Source organism: Dipodomys spectabilis, unplaced genomic scaffold (assembly GCF_019054845.1).
Source record: "Dipodomys spectabilis isolate Male_0828 unplaced genomic scaffold, ASM1905484v1 ptg000228l, whole genome shotgun sequence".
In the NCBI taxonomy this organism is placed as follows: domain Eukaryota; kingdom Metazoa; phylum Chordata; class Mammalia; order Rodentia; family Heteromyidae; genus Dipodomys; species Dipodomys spectabilis.
Genome location: NW_024870905.1, coordinates 10,870,057 through 10,886,800, shown reverse-complemented (window position 1 = coordinate 10,886,800; position 16,744 = coordinate 10,870,057). Strand labels below are relative to the sequence as shown.

The following is a 16,744-nucleotide window of genomic DNA, read 5'->3' as shown; positions in this document are numbered from 1 at the left end:
AACTCAGGGCCTCACGCTTGCTAAGCAGGCACCCTAACCAAGTGAGTCTGTTATTCTCAAGATAAAGTCTTACTCTATGCCTCAACTACGATCCTATTTGTGTCTCCCTTTGTCACCAAGATGAAAGGCGCATCACCTCTTGCCCACCTCTCAGATGGAATCTGAGCCTCAGCCCAGGCTGGCCTCAATCATCACACCCCAATCTCTGCCTCCCAATCTCTGCGTAGCCATTTTTTATGCTAATTCAGACATGCATATGCTTTGCTCAGAATAATTCCCCATTGCTCTCTCTTCCCTGGCTCTCAATTGCTTATCGGCCCCAGCTTCCACTGGGGACCCTTCACTGCACACAGAGCAGCACTGATTGTGAAACTATTCATCCTCCATTCTTTTCTCTCTTCCCTTCCTCTCACCCTCTTTCATAGAGCGTTCTACTTTTGAAAGACCCTGAATAGTTACAAACCCCTTCCTTACTACCGAGTTGACTTGAGTTGAAAACTGATCTTTATCACTTGACTTTTGGTTCTGGGTATATGCCCTGTGTTCATCGAATAAACAAATAAACTCATGTTTCCCAATCTACAGTCCTTCAAATAGTTAAAGACAAGTTACCACAAACCAGCCATGTTCTTCCTAGCACATCCACAATCCGCCCAGCTCTGAAGTCACAGAGTCACCTCTTCCCAACCCTCACTACTCCCTAAGTAAGTATGAGTTTGTTCCTATAAACCCTTTTTTTTTTAAAGGAATAGATAGCCACATGAAGAGGCAGTGAGCCCACCTCTGAAGTACAGACATGAGCCTTAGGTTTAAATAGAGAATGGACTTTGGGTGGGGATGAAGGGCATGAGTGATCATTAAATAGCACTGGGCTGCCTGGTCACGATCTGGTCGTCACTTGGAAGGAGCTGTGGAGAGGCTGTCATCGCTGGACAGCTTGGGGTTTGGGGAACCCTCCTGTGAGAGCTATCTGTCCATCCATCCAACCAGAGCCTGGGGTGCAGGGAACCCTCCCATGAGAGTTATCTGTCCATCCATCCATCCGTCCATCCATCCGTCCGTCCGTCCTGTCCTGTCCTCCCAGGATCTCAAGGTGGCTGCCAGGTGAGCGGCTCAGAGCAAAATGGAGACAGAGGCCCAGCTTCCCTCCTTCTCTTAGTGAATGTACAGGCCAAGTAAGGAGTCAGTACTTTCCAGCAAAAGCAGTTGAGTTATACGAAGGCTTCTTGAAGTTCTACCTCAGAACTCAATTTAGATGTGGTCTGAAAAGTCAGAAGTCATTTCCCTTTCTTTCTGGGGTCTGAAGCAGTGTTTCATCCTTGAAAGGCAGGTGCCACCATCAGTTGAGCCAGGAGTGCAGGACTTGGTTCTAGCTATTTCGAGCTAGGGTCTCTTTTGGCGCACCCTGGTGCTCTCCTACTTATGACAGGCACTGCCACCATGTCCACTTGGGGTGAGGACTGGTTAACTTTGTTCCCGCAGGCTGGCCTGGCACCACAGTCCTCCTGACTCTGGCCTCCTGCGCGGGTAGGATGCCAGACACACGTCACTGCACCCAGCTCCTGGTTGGAAGAGGTCTTCCAAGCTTTTTTCCCTGGCTAGCTTCAACCGTGATCCCCTCTATCGCTACCTCCTGAACTGCTAGGATGAAAAGCAGAAGTGCAGGCTCACACAGATTGCTTGCTGCGGGCGAGGCCACGCTCCTATGCTTACTCTGGCTTTCAGCTATGGCAGCCACGCTTCCAGACATGCTCAGTTTCAGCACCTTCCGTGACGCGCTCTCTCTGAGTCTTAGCTGCTATCCTCCAAAGTCTGCCAAGCCCCACACTTGGCAACTTAGTGATTCAGCTTCGGGGCACCTCACAAGGTCAGTAAACCTGAGTCAAGCGCGCTCTCTTCCCAGTGCTCTGAAAGAATACTAGGCCCTTCTATCCAGAGCTATCATCCAGAAACACAAATCCAACAGACTATCAGTCACTTCCCGTCTCGCCACGCATACCCTAATGTTCTCACCAGCATAGGAAAAAATAATAAAAGCACTGCCTGTAGTCTCTGGCTTCTCGGAGGTTTGGCATTTATTGTCTTACCTTGGCTATTCACGGACTATCTCATAAAATCAGTACAAGTGAAAAGCTGTCAGCATCTTCAGTGAATATATGCCAGATTCACGTTCCAGGAAGACACATCAGCTGACAAGCACAGAGTTTGAGCAGGAACAACAATGAAAGAAAACACAGACTTTGGGGCTATTTCAAGAAAGTAGTGGTTGGACAAGATGGTCATGCCTGTAATCCCAGCTATTGCAGGAGGCTGAGATAGGAGGATTAGAATTCAAGACCAGCATGGGTGAAAAAAAAGTCAACAAGACTATCTCAAAAAACAAACTGATCTAAGAGGCTATCTTGTACAGAAATACAAGATCCTATCTGACCAATAAACTATAGCAAAAAGGGATGGGGTAGGATTCAAATGGCCTTTCCTGCTACACACAGCTATGTCCTGTTTTATGAATACCATAATTCTCCATTTTTTGGAACATGGGATAATTTTTCTCTAGGGTATAACAATGCTATCCTGAATAGATGTAGGTTTGTGTAGGTATATGCATGTGTGTGTAATCTATCTATCTATCTATATGTATATATATAAGGTATTCATATATATGTATGCATATCTATCTAGAAATACATTGCCATAAAGACATATAAAACTGTGTCTCCTGGTGTGTCTAGGTGCTCCCTGCACTTAGTTCGGAGAATTTCTGAACTACCTGATAGGAGTATCTTCTATTTTACCAGATAATGCCAAACTGTTTTCCAAGGCCACTGGCATAAATACACACTCTCATTAGAAGCATATGGAACTCCATTCCTATTTTCTTACCTTAAAAGAGAAGCAAAGCAAAATATATTCTATGCCTTCTTTTTCCTTTAGGATCTGAAGATCGCTGTGCAGAGGACTATCAGGGTCCACCCTAGGAACAGCAAAACAAAAGCCAATTCAAAGCAGGTTAGCGAACCTTCCCAAGGGAACTCAACCAAGAGAACTGCTCCAGGGCCCCAGGAGGCTCCAGGCCTGAGCTGTAAGTGGGCGCTGCAGGCAGGACCACCTCTCCACAACTGGGGACACACACACAGAGCAACTCCAGCACTGGAGATCTACAAGTCAGCAGTCCTTCTAAAAAGAAACAGGCGCATGGACAGAATTGTCTCAAGAACTCAAAAAATATAAATAAAGTAATAATATGCTTCCAAAAAAATTGTGTTACTAGCCAAGAGGCTCAAGGACAGGGATCTGCTGCTGGTAAGACCATCAAGTCAAATCATCATGAAACTGAATTGTCTACAGGTGTTCCATAAACACGGATGCCACAAAGACACTTCTGTTTCCAATTTGCCATTGTCTCAAGAACTCCATACAACACTATCTCATGGCAATATATACTCCTCCGCTCTTACTTAACTGTGAAGCCTCAGAAATAGCTCCTTTTGCTGGGTGCCAGTGGCTCATACCTGTAATCGTAGCTTCTCAGAAGGCTGAGATCAGGTTTGTGATTTAAAACCAGACTAGGCAGGAAAGTCTGTGAGACTCTTAATCTCCAATTAACCACCAGAAAACCAAAAGTGTGGCTCAAAGTGGTAGAGCACTGGCTTTGAGCAAAAGAGCTCAGGGACAGAGCCAGGCCTGAGTTCAAGCCCCAGTACAAATAGAAGGAAGGGAGGGAAATAGAGAGGGAGAGAGGGGGGAAAAAGGGAAGAAAGGAAAGGAGGTAAGAAGGGAAGAAAAGAGGGAAGGAGGAAGGGAGGGAGGGAGGGAACAGAAGGAGGAAGAGAGGGAGGGAGAAAGGAAGGAAGGGCTGAAAGTCTAAATATCTAAACACCAAAGTGCACAGGCAACACTCTGGGAAGAGGAGACCCTCGGCTGGGAGCGTCACGCCTGGATCGGGTGCTTACTTGTGAAGTTTCACATGCCAGTTGTACAGGCTGTCGTTTATGAGCTCCACTGAGTACATCCCTGTGAAGACACAGACATGGTGGTCACGCATCCTGAGGCCCTACAACTACCATGCTGAAGTAAGTACATAAAGGAAGGCAACAAGCTAGACTGTAACTACCACAGGAACTAAATGCCTTCACGGAGAGTTACAGCCCACAATTAAGGGGATTCTTTAATGAAATTCACAAACTCCTTATTATTAACAATTTCATTCTATCTCCTATATCTTCCAGAATATTCCATCCAGTTCCATAAGGACACCGTCAGGAGGGCAGAAGAGCAGAGCCCAGTGAGCACAGACCCCACAGGCCCTTACCTGACTTGTAGCTCTGCGATCTATATATGTCCCTGAGTTCTTTCATGAGTCTATCTGAAGCTTGCACTGAACCACACACGGCACCCTGAAACATAAAAGTGCTGTTAACATACTCCACTGAGTCAAATCGAAAGATTTAAAGTATTTGAACCTGTTATCAACAAAAGCTTACAATGACTTGTAAAACCAGATCGCCCCTCAACGTTAAGACAAAATAGGAGCCGGGCGCCGGTGGCTCACGCCTGTAATCCTAGCTACTCAGGAGGCTGAGATGTAAGGATCACAGTTCAAAGGCAGCCTGGGCAGGAAAGTCTGTGAGACTCTTATTGCCAATAAACCACTAGAAAACCGGAAGTGGCATTGTAGCTCAAGTGGTAGACCACTCACCTTGAGCTGAAGAGTGCAGGGACAGTACCTAGGCCAGAGTTCAAGCCCCACGACCAACAACAACAACAAAAAGACAAAATAGGCTGGACACTGATGCTCACGCTTGTAATCCTAGTTACTCAGGAGGCTGAGATCTGAGCATCAGGGTTCAAAGCCAGCTTGGGCAAGAAAGTCTGTGTGACCCTTATCTCCAATGAACCACCAAAAGACTAGAAATGATGCTATGGCTCAAAGTGGCAGAGCTCTAGCCTTGAGCCCAGGGACAGCACTCAGGCCCTGGGTTCAAGCTCCACTAGAAACCCCTCATCCTGACATATTGAATGAGAAGATTGATTTTGGTTTGGTCTGGGCAGGACAAAGCGAAGGCCAGTTTCATAGAGGAGAAAGACGCTGAATCTCAACACATGAAGGCCACGTCTGAGGGTAGGTGTGAGGATGAAGTATACACAGAGGTCCAGTGATCTGCACAGGGCACACAGCGGCTGTCGGCTGTCAGCAGACCAGAGAACTAAACCAGGCCAGAGTCCTAGCTGTTAACCACAGCACTGAACCCACCACCAAGAATGGAATGGGGAAGGAGAAACTGAGGAGCTATCATATTTTAGTTTAGCTTTTTGCTTGTTTTAGATTTCGAACAGGGTCTTGGTACATAGCCCGGGCTAACCTGTAACACAATCTATGACCTCACCCTCCCAAGTGCTGAGATTACAGGTGTGGACCATCATGCCCAGCTGAGACTGGTACCTCCCCCTTCCCACCCTACCTCACCCTCCATACTGGGGCTTACACTCTTGCTTGGCTTGCTTGTTCACAGCTGGTGCTTTACCACCTGAGCCATACCTTCAGCCTGGCTTTTTTTTTTTTTTTTTTTTTTTGGGTCCGGTTGTGGGGCCTGAACTCTGGGCCTGGGCGCTGTCCCTCAGCTCTTCAGCTCAAGGCTAGCACTCTACCACTTGAGCCACAACGCCACTTCCAGCTTTTTTCTTTTTGCTTATGTGGAGCTGAGGAATCGAACCCAGGGCCTCAGGCATGCAAGGCAAGTGCTCTACCACTGAGCCACCTTCCCAGCCCCAGCCTGGCTTTTTACAAGTTAAGAGATGGAATCTCGCTGGGCACCGATGGCTCACGCCTGTAATCCTAGCTACTCAAAAAGCTAAAATCTGAGGATCACGGTTCAAATCCAGCCCAGGCAGGAAAAGTCCATGAGACTCTTATCTCCACTCAGAAAACTGGAAGTGGCACTGTGGCTCAAGTGGTAGAGTGCTAGCTTTTTTTTTTTTTTTTTGGGGGGGGGGGAGGGGTCCAGTCGTGGGGCCTGAACTCTGGGCCTGGGCACTGTCCCTCAGCTCTTCAGCTCAAGGCTAGTGCTCTACCACTTGAGCCACAGTGCCACTTCCGGCTTTTTTCTTTTTGCTTATGTGGCGCTGAGGAATCGAACCCAGGGCCTCATGCATGCTAGGCAAGCGCTCTACCACTGAGCCACCTTCCCAGCCCCGAGTGCCAGCTTTGAGCTGAAGAGCTGAAGGACAGCGTTCAAGCCCAGAGTTCAAGCCCTATGACCCACAAGAGAGAGGGGGAGGGGAGAGTTTTGAGGAATTTCCGGCTGGCTTGGAACCTCAATCCTCCTGCTTTCTAACCTATTGAGTAGCTACAGATTTACAACCATGAGCCATCAGCTCCTGGAAAGACTGGAGTCTCAATGAAGTGCCAGTGTCACACATAAACATAAATCTGGGTTCCAGATTTTTACCCACTTACATTTAAGTGGTCTTGCCTTTGAGTTTTCCTAATTTTCTCTAATATTGCTAAATTTTCTTTTTCAATTCCTTCATCCTCTGCCATTTTCCCATTTACAAGCTCTTCTTCCTTCATCTCGTAGTGATCCAAGTCTTCTATATCCTGCAAAAAGAGTTAAATCATTAGCTCTTCCAGTTACTTTTCTCTGGGACTTTATACATTCTTGACTAGAAAAGAAAAGGCACAGGAAAAGAGACCTGTAAATTCTACAATGAACCTTCAGAGCGGAGGGACCTGTCCTTCAGTATCCAGTATTTGCTGAACAACTTTGCATAGTCAAGGCCATTACCAAATACACTACTTTTATGAAAGCACACATAAATAGCAGAGGGAGCGTCATCATGATCATTCTGAAGCTGCACACAGTGCACGTGAAGCCGCTCTCTCCACCCCTCGCCTCCCTCCCAGCTGCTAGTAGTATATGGCAGGTCTCGTCCTGTTCATCGTCTAATCATTCCCAAGGATTTACTCTTTCCTGTGTCTTCCTGTGAGCTCTGGAAGCAGAACTTCTGCATAGATCATTCAGAGGTCAGGAATTCCTTTAGCTTTTGTTTGTCACGAAAGGTTTGTTGCTTTTCGGGTTTTTTGGTTTTTGGTGCCAGTCCTGGGCTTGAACTCAGAAGCCAAATAAACTACTAAGAAGAAAACCACATGGGCTGGGGAGGTGGCTCAGTGGTAGAGCGCTTGTCTTGCATGCATGAGGTCCTGGGTTCAATTCCTCAGCACCACATAAGCAAAAAAAAAAAAAAAAAGCCAGAAGTGGCACTGTGGCTCAAGTGGTAGAGTGCTAGCCTTGAGCTGAAGAGCTGAGGGACAGCACCCAAGTCAGAGTTCAGGCCCCACAACCAGACCTAAAAAAAAAAGAAAAAAAAAACACAAATAGCACTGTGGCTCAAGTGGTAGAGTGCTAGCTTTAAGTAAAAAGAAGCTCAGGGACAGCATCCAGGTCTTGAGTTCAAGCCCTAGTTTTTTTTTTTTTTTTTTTTTGGGGGGGGGGAATGGGATGGGACCAGAGAATAACAAAAAAGAAGATGTCTGTGAAATGCGATTCATACATAAATACCTACTTCCACCATCTCTTCCTCCTCCTCCTCTTCTGAGGTCACCTCTTCCGTTGCTCCATTCTGAAACAGAAAAAATTTGCCAGGGCTACACATGCCACATACCACAGAATACACACACACACACAAAACTTCTCTCACTTGGGCTCTACTGACAGACAGCTTATTAAAAGATGAACACTTATTTTTAGAGATTTTTTTTTTTTTTTGGTCGGTCATGGGGCTTGAGCACTGTCCCTCAGCTCTTCAGCTCAAGGCTAGCACTCTACCACTTGGGCTACAGCACCACTTCCAACACTTATTTTTAAAGCCAGATAATAGTTACCAGCTTCTTAAAAAAAGAATCCATTCTGGTTTTATTGCTGTTATTGTATTGTTTGTGTGTGTGTGTGTGTGTATGTGTGTATGTATGCGCATGTGCACGCACACACGCGCACGCCAGTCCTGGCATTTGAACTCGGCATAGACACTGTCCCTGAGCTTTTTTCACTCAAGGCTGGCACTCTATCACTTGAACCACAGCTCCACTTCTGGCTTTTTGGTGTTTAGCTGGAAATAAGAGTCTCACAGCCTTTCCTCCCAGGCTGGCTTTGAACCCTGATCCTTAGATCTCAGCCTCCTGAGTAGTAGGATTACAGATGTGAGACCCTGGTGCCTGGCTAGAATCTATTCTGAATAATTCAATGTAATAGTTGTCTTAGGAACAAAGACAACTGGTCATATATTAATAAAGGCAACAAGTATTTTTAAAAATTTAAAAATATGAAAATTTTATTTATATAGCTATATGTATATGATTCTGTTTATAATGAATACTCCAAACTGATTCCTGAAGTGGCAACCTTTTTTACTTGAAATGCTTTAAGTTGTATATAAATTCAACTGACTTACATTTTAAAAGCTCAGGCATGATAGAGGAACAGAAACTTCGTAAAACTAAGTATAATGAGCATATGCTGGATGCTGGTGGCTCACATCTATCGTTCCAGATCCTCAGTAGGCTAAGATCTGAGGATCACAGTTCAAAGCCAACCTCTACAGAAAAGTCCCTGAGACTCTTATCTCCAATCAACCAGCAAAAAGTCACAAGTGAAGCTGTGGCTCAAATGCACCAGCCTTGAGAGGAAGAACTAAGGGACAGTGCCCAGGCCCAGAGTTTAACCCTCAGTACCCCTCCCTACCCCTAAAAAAGTTGAAAATAACAATCACATTCAAGAGTAAATTTTCTTTTTGAAAGTATGTTATTTACTACAGGATATGTCTCTATAGACCACAACTCACTGTTGATTCACAAATAACTTCAATGGACTTTTAGGAAAGGCTTTCATGTCCAGGCTTGGCAAAATTCCAAAATACAAGATTCCTAAGGACAAGGCACAGAAACATGTCTCTAACCATCAGCATGGCTTAAGTTGGGATCCTGAATATTTCAAAGATCTAGACACAAAATTAAGCCAACCAGGATCTCAGCAGTGCACACGCATCTGTAACACTGTGATTCTTAAGAAAACCATGACTTGGGGGTTGGTGAGCCGGATGCACACACCAATGCAACGAGCCAGAAGGTTTGCACCAGACTGTAGTGAGCACAGGAAGGAAGATGAGGGAACCTCTTGTTCCCCAGGGGGTTTTGTATCTGAACAACACACCTGCCCTAAAGGTACCTAGCACAGGTGAGGTGCACGCTTTTGAACATGAGCGTTTCAGAACTGACCCCCGAGAATTTCAAGAATCATTTCAAAGTAATTCAGGTGTGTAGACCACCAAGTCAGGGTCCAGTAAACCCATCTTTTTTGTTGTTGTTGGTTTTGGGGCTTGAACTCTGGGCCTGGGTGCTTTCCCTTGAGCTCTTCAGCTCAAGGCGAGTGCTCTACCACTTCTGGTGGTTCATTGGAAATAAGAGTCTCATGGACTTTACTGCCTGGTCTGGCTTTGAACCACGATCCTCAGATCTCAGCCTTCTGAGTAGCTAGGATGACAGGCATGAGCCACCAGTGCCTGTCCTGGCCCTTCATTTTTACAAAGGAATAATAAAGCCCCGCCACCTAAAGATGAGAGTGAAGGGAGTGAAATCCTAAGACGAATCCCACTCAGCTGTAATGCAGCCTTCCTTCCAAGACCCACAGAAAGGACGGGGACCAATTGTAAGCTCATTGTTGTCGGAACGAAGCAGCAAAGGGGACCGGAAAGGGCTGAGAGGCAGGAAGGCTCAGGCAGGTGGGTCCAGGCTGCAGCCAGAGCTCCACGCTAGAGCTTGGAGGTGTGGCTCACTGGGTAGAGTGCTAGCCAATGAGAACAAATGGCAGGCACCGAGTCCTGAGCACGGATCTAAGGGGAATAAAAAGATAAGAGCAGGCCAGGTCTGACACAGGTAGAGAGGAGGACCCCTGGAAACCGTCACAGGATTCGTCTCCGCTGCTGTACCTGGCCCCCACACCTGGTAAGGATTCCCCTCCACAGGACACCTCTTGGGGTGAGAGAGGCACAGAGAAAAGACACGCTGCTGTTGTAACTTATTGCTCCTTAACCATCTGGGGCGACTGGGCTATTTCCCGCCAGCCACAGCCAGAGCACGGATCTATCCGCCTCGCAGAAGGGAGACACGCGGCCCAGCACCCAGCACCGCGAACGCGCGCAGGCGAGAGACACAGACCAGCACCGCCCATGCGCGGCAGCGGCTGCAACCAGCTCTAGAAAACTGCCACGCTGACAAGGCCAACGAGGGCCTGGAAGCACGACCAGGGAAGAAAATCAAATGACTAGAAAATCTCCTTGGACCATTTAACAATAGTTTTGTGAAGCTACTACTACATCCCCCTCCCCACGAAAGAGAAAGAGAGAGAGAGACAGACAGAGAACGCACGGAAGGAAGGAAGGAAGGAAGGAAGGAAGGAAGGAAGGAAGGAAGGAAGGAAGGAAGGAAGGAAGGAAGGAAGGAAGGAAGGAAAGAAGGAAGGAAGGAAGGAAGGAATCCTTATGTGAAGGGCAAGAAATTTCTGAAAAAAAAATGCAAAGATTTTTTAAAGAGAGCCAGTTGTTAGTGGCTCGCTGTCATCCTAGCTACTCAGGAGGCTGAGATCTGAGGCTCACAGTTCAAAGCCAGCCTGGGGAAGAAAGTCCGTGAGACTCTTTATCTCCAATAAACCAGCAGAAAACCGAAGTGGCACTGTGGCTCAAGTGGTAGAGTGCTCGGCTTGATCTGAAGAGCTGAAGGACAGCGCCCAGGCCCAGAGTTCAAGACCCACAACCGACCAAAAAAAAAAAAAAAGGGAGAGAGAGAGAGATTTTAAAGAGAGGAAAGGGAGAAACAAATGTAGAGAGCTAACCAGAGGGCAGTGGACTTCATGGAACTAGGTGTGTTTAAGAAGACAAAATTGAAACAAGACCTTCAATATGGCTGAAAGATGACCAGAGAATTAAAAACAAAAGAATAGTTAAGGGACATGTAAAACAGGAATCTAGAGATTCAATATTCATTAACAGGACACAGGAAGAGTAAGAGGAGTAAGGCAGGCTCCAGTGGCACACGCCTCCTAGCTACTCAGGAGGCTGAGACCTGAGGATCACTGTTTAAAGCCAGCCCCAGCCCTAAGCAGGCATGTCTATGAGACATGAAAAAATAATAATAAATTATAATCTTCAGAGCAGTAAAAAGAAATCCAAAAATAAAGCATTATACCCATTCTAATGATGTTCATTATGGGAATACAAGGATGATTTATAAGGACATTTTGTTATGTAACTCAGAAACTATGTTCTATTATCCACATAAGACCAGAGCCACAGTCCTGCAACTCAAGGGAGGCAATGGAACACCCAGGTATCCAACAGACACACACTCTATGGAAAAGTACACAGCCAAGAAAGACAAATGAAATCATGTAATCTGCAGGAAAATGGACACAATTGGAGGACATCATGCTGAATGAGACCAGCCAAGCTCAAAAAAGAAAGTACTGTATGTTTTCACTCATATGAGACATACGTAGTCCCACAAATGTACATACAATGCACATACAAATATACCCATTTGCATAATATATATGTGTGTGTGTATATATAATATACATGGATAAACAAAGAATATGAATCTAAGGGACTACTTAAGAAGAAACAAGAGGGGAAAGAGAAAAAGTATGAATAATTTTGAAATACATTTAGAAAGAGGATGAATACCACTGCAATAGATTATTTCCAACTATGAAAACTGAAGAAATCTGCTTATACTGTTTTGGGATAAGGGAAGGAGAAAGGAGACTGACAAAGGGGTGAGATTAATATCAACATATTGCACAAAACTGAAACAGTGAAATCCCCTTTTGTTTAACTAACATTAGCAAAAGCAAGCAAACAAACAAACAAAGGCTGGGTGCCAGTAATCCTAACTACTCAGGAGACTGAGAGCTGAGGATAATGGTTTGAAGCCAGCTCAGGCAAGGTTGTGAGATTCTTGTCGCCAATTAACCACAAAAAGCCAGAAGTAGAGCTGTGGCTCAAGTGGTAGAGTATAAGCCTTGAGCAAAAGAACTCAGGGACAGTGCCCAGGACCTGAGTTCAAGCCCAGAACCAGCCACCACGACCACCACCAACAAACCAGCAAGGCAGGTAGATAGACACGCATTAGTTAGGTCATCACTGAGGAATTGGGTAATGAGGCACACAGTAGCTAGGTGTCACCCAACAGCGGAAGCAAACAATCAGCAGAACCAAGATGCACACCCACTGTTGTCCAGATTGTGATTTTTTTCAGAAGCTGGAACCCCAAGAGTACACTAGTTCTCCATACTTCCTCAAGCTTTTACTTCAGAATATGCTCAAGACAAATTGTGAAATGAGCTCTCAGCCAAGAATCCAGGAAATGATGGATTCCACTCTAGGAGATCAGACAAGAAAACCCTTGGGGTGATAGCTGCACATCCCCCCCAGAGGCCCACCTACCAAGATCCATCAAAAGAGCCAGGGGGTCCAGAAGAGAGGGACCACAGAAAGAGAAAAAACATAATTCTTTAATATCCCCCAACTAAGAATCACTCAGGAAGACGCTGCAAAATAAAAAGCCATACCAGAAGGGCAGGATGGCAAGGGAGGCCTGGTGAGGAACCAGTGCTTCAGGACAGGCGTAGGTGTACGTGGTGTAAGAGCTGAGTCCTCAGGGACTGGAGTGAAAGTCAGGAACGGATGCCTGGATAGGCAGAGCAACAGGTTGGGCCAGGGGGAGGGGCCAGAGGACAGTCCTGACACTTGAGGTACCAGACTTGGGGCAGATGGACTTCAGGTGAAGGTAACTGACTAGACACAGGCTGAGGGTGGGGAGCATTTATGGAAATCAGGAACACAGTCAAAACCAATACACTGGGTTGGGGAGCAGTGCTTGGAGCTCTCACAGAAACAGCAGCAGCTCCTAAGAATGGGAAGGTTATTTCTAGCAATCTACAATAAAACCAAGCAAGGCCCAGGAACACAAAAGCCCCACTTTTCTAAATGAAGTTGTGTGAGGATTAAAAGAAAAATCATAGCATCGGTTGAGACAGTTCATTTCAGCTTGTGAACACTGGAGAAGCATTACTTTACCTGACCCGTGGGGAGTGGCTGATCTAGCATCTCAACATCCAGGTGTTTAGGGAGGTTATATAATCTGCAGAGTTCACATATCAACCACTTCAATTGCTGACGAAGCTACAAAACACATTTCAGTAAATAAGCATTATGTTAAAAGGAGCCTTACAAGACATTGAATAATGCTACAACTACTGTATCAATCCACAAGAACCTGACAACCCCTTTCCTGCTCAATGAGGCCTACAGGGGACAGTTAGGCTTTAAGGTATTTTCAAGGGCTGCTAATATAAGAAAATACTATTAAAAAAATAAAAGAGCCATGTTCTGGTGCTCATGTCTGAGTGGGTAGTTCTACTCAGGAGGCTGAGATCTGCGGATCGTGGTTCAAAGCCAGCATGGGCAGGTAAGTCTGTAAGACTCATCTCCAATAAAGTTCCAAAAAGTTAGAAGTGGTAGATCATTACCCTTGAGCAAAAGAGCTCAGGGACAGTGCCCAGGCCTTGAGTCCAAGCCCAGGACTGGTACCAAAAAATAACAAAAAAGCAAAACCAAGTTGCACTGGCTAGACTCTAAACCCTACAACTGACACCTGGCAGAATGACAGCAAGAAAAGGGCTGAGCAAGGGTGTCCCAGACATCATCCAACTTCTGTGTGCCAACCTCTTTTCTTAGAAACTCACTTTGGACAAGAGAAGCTAACAGCAGTACTGCTGTATATAGATTATAAAATCACAGTGCCACGGTCATATTCATTCAAAAGCACAGGGGCAAGTGTGACCGGGCAGTGTGAGCCTGGATCCCCCTGTCTACAGAACCAAAAAGCTACAACCCACCCAGAGTGAATGGCACAGACTAAGAACCTGTCCAAAACGCCTACCAGGAAAACTATTATGAATAGTCCCCTTCTTTAATGTATTTCTGTTTTCATCCAGATTATTTGGTAAGTACATTTACTTTAAACAAGCAAGGTAAACTGTGTGCAAAATATGTTCTTCGCTGTTTAAAACTCTTTTCAATCTGTGAATTTAACGAGGACAGTTTAAGAAGAATGGTCAATATTTCAAGCCTCAAACTGGAGCTTACTTCCCTTAGTTAGGAGCCATTCTCCTGGGTGTCTCTGACCACAAAGAGATGAAGAGGAAGAAGCAGGTTGATGAGGGACTAAGAAGGCAGAGGCAGGATTAGAACAGGTTAAAACACGCAGAGAACAGACCTTTCCAAGGCAGACAAAGAAGCGAGCAGAAGCGAGGAAGGCAGAGCAGGAAGTTAGGATCACACAAAAATCCTCTGGCTTCAAAGAAGCAGAAGCCCCAGCTAGAATGGCTACCTACTCAGCCAGCTCTGTTTTGGGCTAAGTACATAATGCAGGTGAGCCTGGGTGATGGGAGACATAGCTCTGGACCCAGAGACCCCCGCAAAGGAGTGGCAGAAGGCCTACAGCAGGAAGCAATATGGTGACACCAAATGGAGTACATCTTCTAGAATCTTCAACTTTACCCCTCCCCCCAAAAAAAAATAAATGAAGTGTTTGAGGGAGGGAAAGAGAACCAAGACCATAGGAAAGGACTTAAGAATTATTCACAAGGCAGACAGACAGGTCTTCAAAACTTATTAGTTCTGGGATTCAGGGACAGAGCTATAAAAAAGAAGTTGGGGGTCAGGCACAGGTGAGCAGCCTCATTATTTCATCTGCCACAATCACAAAAATAAATAAGGGAAACCTGCTGGGTGTCAGCTGAGATGTCACTAGTTAAACACCCATGGCGCACTTCAGCGGGATCTCTGGCCACTCAGGGTAAATGTGTCAATGAACGGGTCTGAGCAGCGCTGGGGTGTAGCGGTGGCTCCTGACTTAGGCTTAAGTCATGGAAGTAGAGACCATCGGAGAAGCACGGGACGAGAAGGGAAGAGAGACGCTGACAAGGAGGGAAGTCAAAGGTGACCAGGGCAGGCAGTGAGAGACAGAAGCGGGAGCCGGCCAGCGGAGGCCGCGGACAGCCAGGCCCACGAGGCCGCTTCCTGCCCTCGTCTACACCCACACTAACAGCCTCACGCGGAAGCCAACCGCTATTTTAAAATATTTTTTGTGCTGTATTCATGGCTTCCTATATTCAATGAGGAAAGAAAGAAAAGTACAGATAAGCCAGCAGACACAGATTTTCTTTTTAACTACACTGTGCACAAAAGGGACCGGATTGCCCACAATTGTCTATGCCTCATTTTTCGCTTAGCGCGCCTCGGACCTTTGCATGCGCTCCTACGCAAATTGGCTGTATTATTTTTAACCATAATGGATGTAACTATAAAACCCTTACTTTGATTTAACCACCTCTTTATTAGTGGACTATATAATAAATGTTCTACCAAGGGACAGTCAACTATCAAAATGCTTCAGAAGGGCCCATTTGAGGTCTAGAAAGGAACCGCTGGATAGAACAAGTAGAAGATCAACTTTAGTGTAAATGAGGAAGGCAGTATTCAGCTTATTTTCTAGAAGCTGGATTGTGAGAAACCGTGAAAGTGAAAGGTGAGCTCATTTATCCTTCATGTAAATGCATTCATTAGATCTAATTATATATCTTACTTAAACTTTATGAGAAGTGGGGGGGGGGGGGGAGAGAGACAGACAGACAGAGACAGAGAGAGACAGAGACAGAGAGAGTGTGTTGTGGGGCTTGAACTCAGGGCCTGGGTGCTGTCCCTACCTCTTTGTACTCAAGGCTAGTGCTCTACCACTTGAGACACATCACTACTTCTGGTTTTCTGATAATTGGAGATAAAGAATCTCATGGGGGCTTTTCTCCCTGAGCCGGCTTTGAACCCCAATCCTAAGATCTCAGCCTCCTGAGTAGCAAAGATTACAGGCATGAGTCACTAGTGCCCAGCCTTTATGAGAATTTTATTTATTCATTGCCAGTTGTGGGGTTTGAACTCTCGGCCTGGGTACTGTCCCTCAGGTCTTTAGCTCAAAGCCAGCGTTCTACCACTTGAACCACAGTGCCACTTCCAGTTTCCTAGTGGTTCATTGGAATAAGAGTCTCATGGATTTCCTACCAGAGCTCACTTCGAACCACAATCCTCAGATCTCAGCTTCATGAGTAGCTAGGATCACAGACATGAGTCACCAGCACCCAGCTTTATGAGAATTTTTTTTTTTTTTTTTGTCGGTCATGGGGCCTGAACTCTGGGCCTGGGCGCTGTCCCTCAACTCTTCAGCTCAAGGCTGGCACTCTACTACTTGAGCCACTGCACCACTTCCAGTTTTCTGAGTGGTTTATTGGGTATAAGAGTCTCAACTGACTTTCCTGCCCGGGCTGGCTTTGAACCGTGATCCTCAGCTCTCAGCCTCCTGAGTACTAGGATTACAGGCATGAGCCACCAGTGCCTGGCATTTTATGAGAATTTTTGATGGAGCATTCTAGGCACTGGAAGGTGACCCATCCTTTTGCTATTACAAACAGCATCACTGTGTCATCAGAGACACCTTCCTAAGAGGGGGCAGTACCACCAGGAGGAGGGCACCCACGCTCCCAGTAACCCTGCTGAGATGCAACCATCGTCTCTGAGTGTTGGACTTTTATCTCTTCCTTTCATGCACCCCCTCTCCATACCAGCCTTAAAAAGAATC

The 16,744-nt window shown here is 46.0% G+C and overlaps 1 protein-coding gene across 2 annotated transcripts in view; it reads right to left on the bottom strand.

The window, feature by feature from the left end:
- Positions 1 to 16,744, bottom strand: part of Ube2q2 (ubiquitin conjugating enzyme E2 Q2) — a 46,661-nt gene that overhangs the window by 16,531 nt on the left and 13,386 nt on the right. For both annotated transcript variants that reach the window (XM_042697721.1, XM_042697722.1), the window contains exons 3-8: positions 13,129 to 13,233; positions 7,564 to 7,620; positions 6,458 to 6,598; positions 4,313 to 4,397; positions 3,954 to 4,014; positions 2,884 to 2,974 (exon numbers count right to left, since the gene is read on the bottom strand). In XM_042697721.1, the coding sequence (XP_042553655.1) occupies positions 2,884 to 2,974; positions 3,954 to 4,014; positions 4,313 to 4,397; positions 6,458 to 6,598; positions 7,564 to 7,620; positions 13,129 to 13,233 (540 nt within the window). The remainder of the gene's footprint in view (positions 1 to 2,883; positions 2,975 to 3,953; positions 4,015 to 4,312; positions 4,398 to 6,457; positions 6,599 to 7,563; positions 7,621 to 13,128; positions 13,234 to 16,744) is intronic.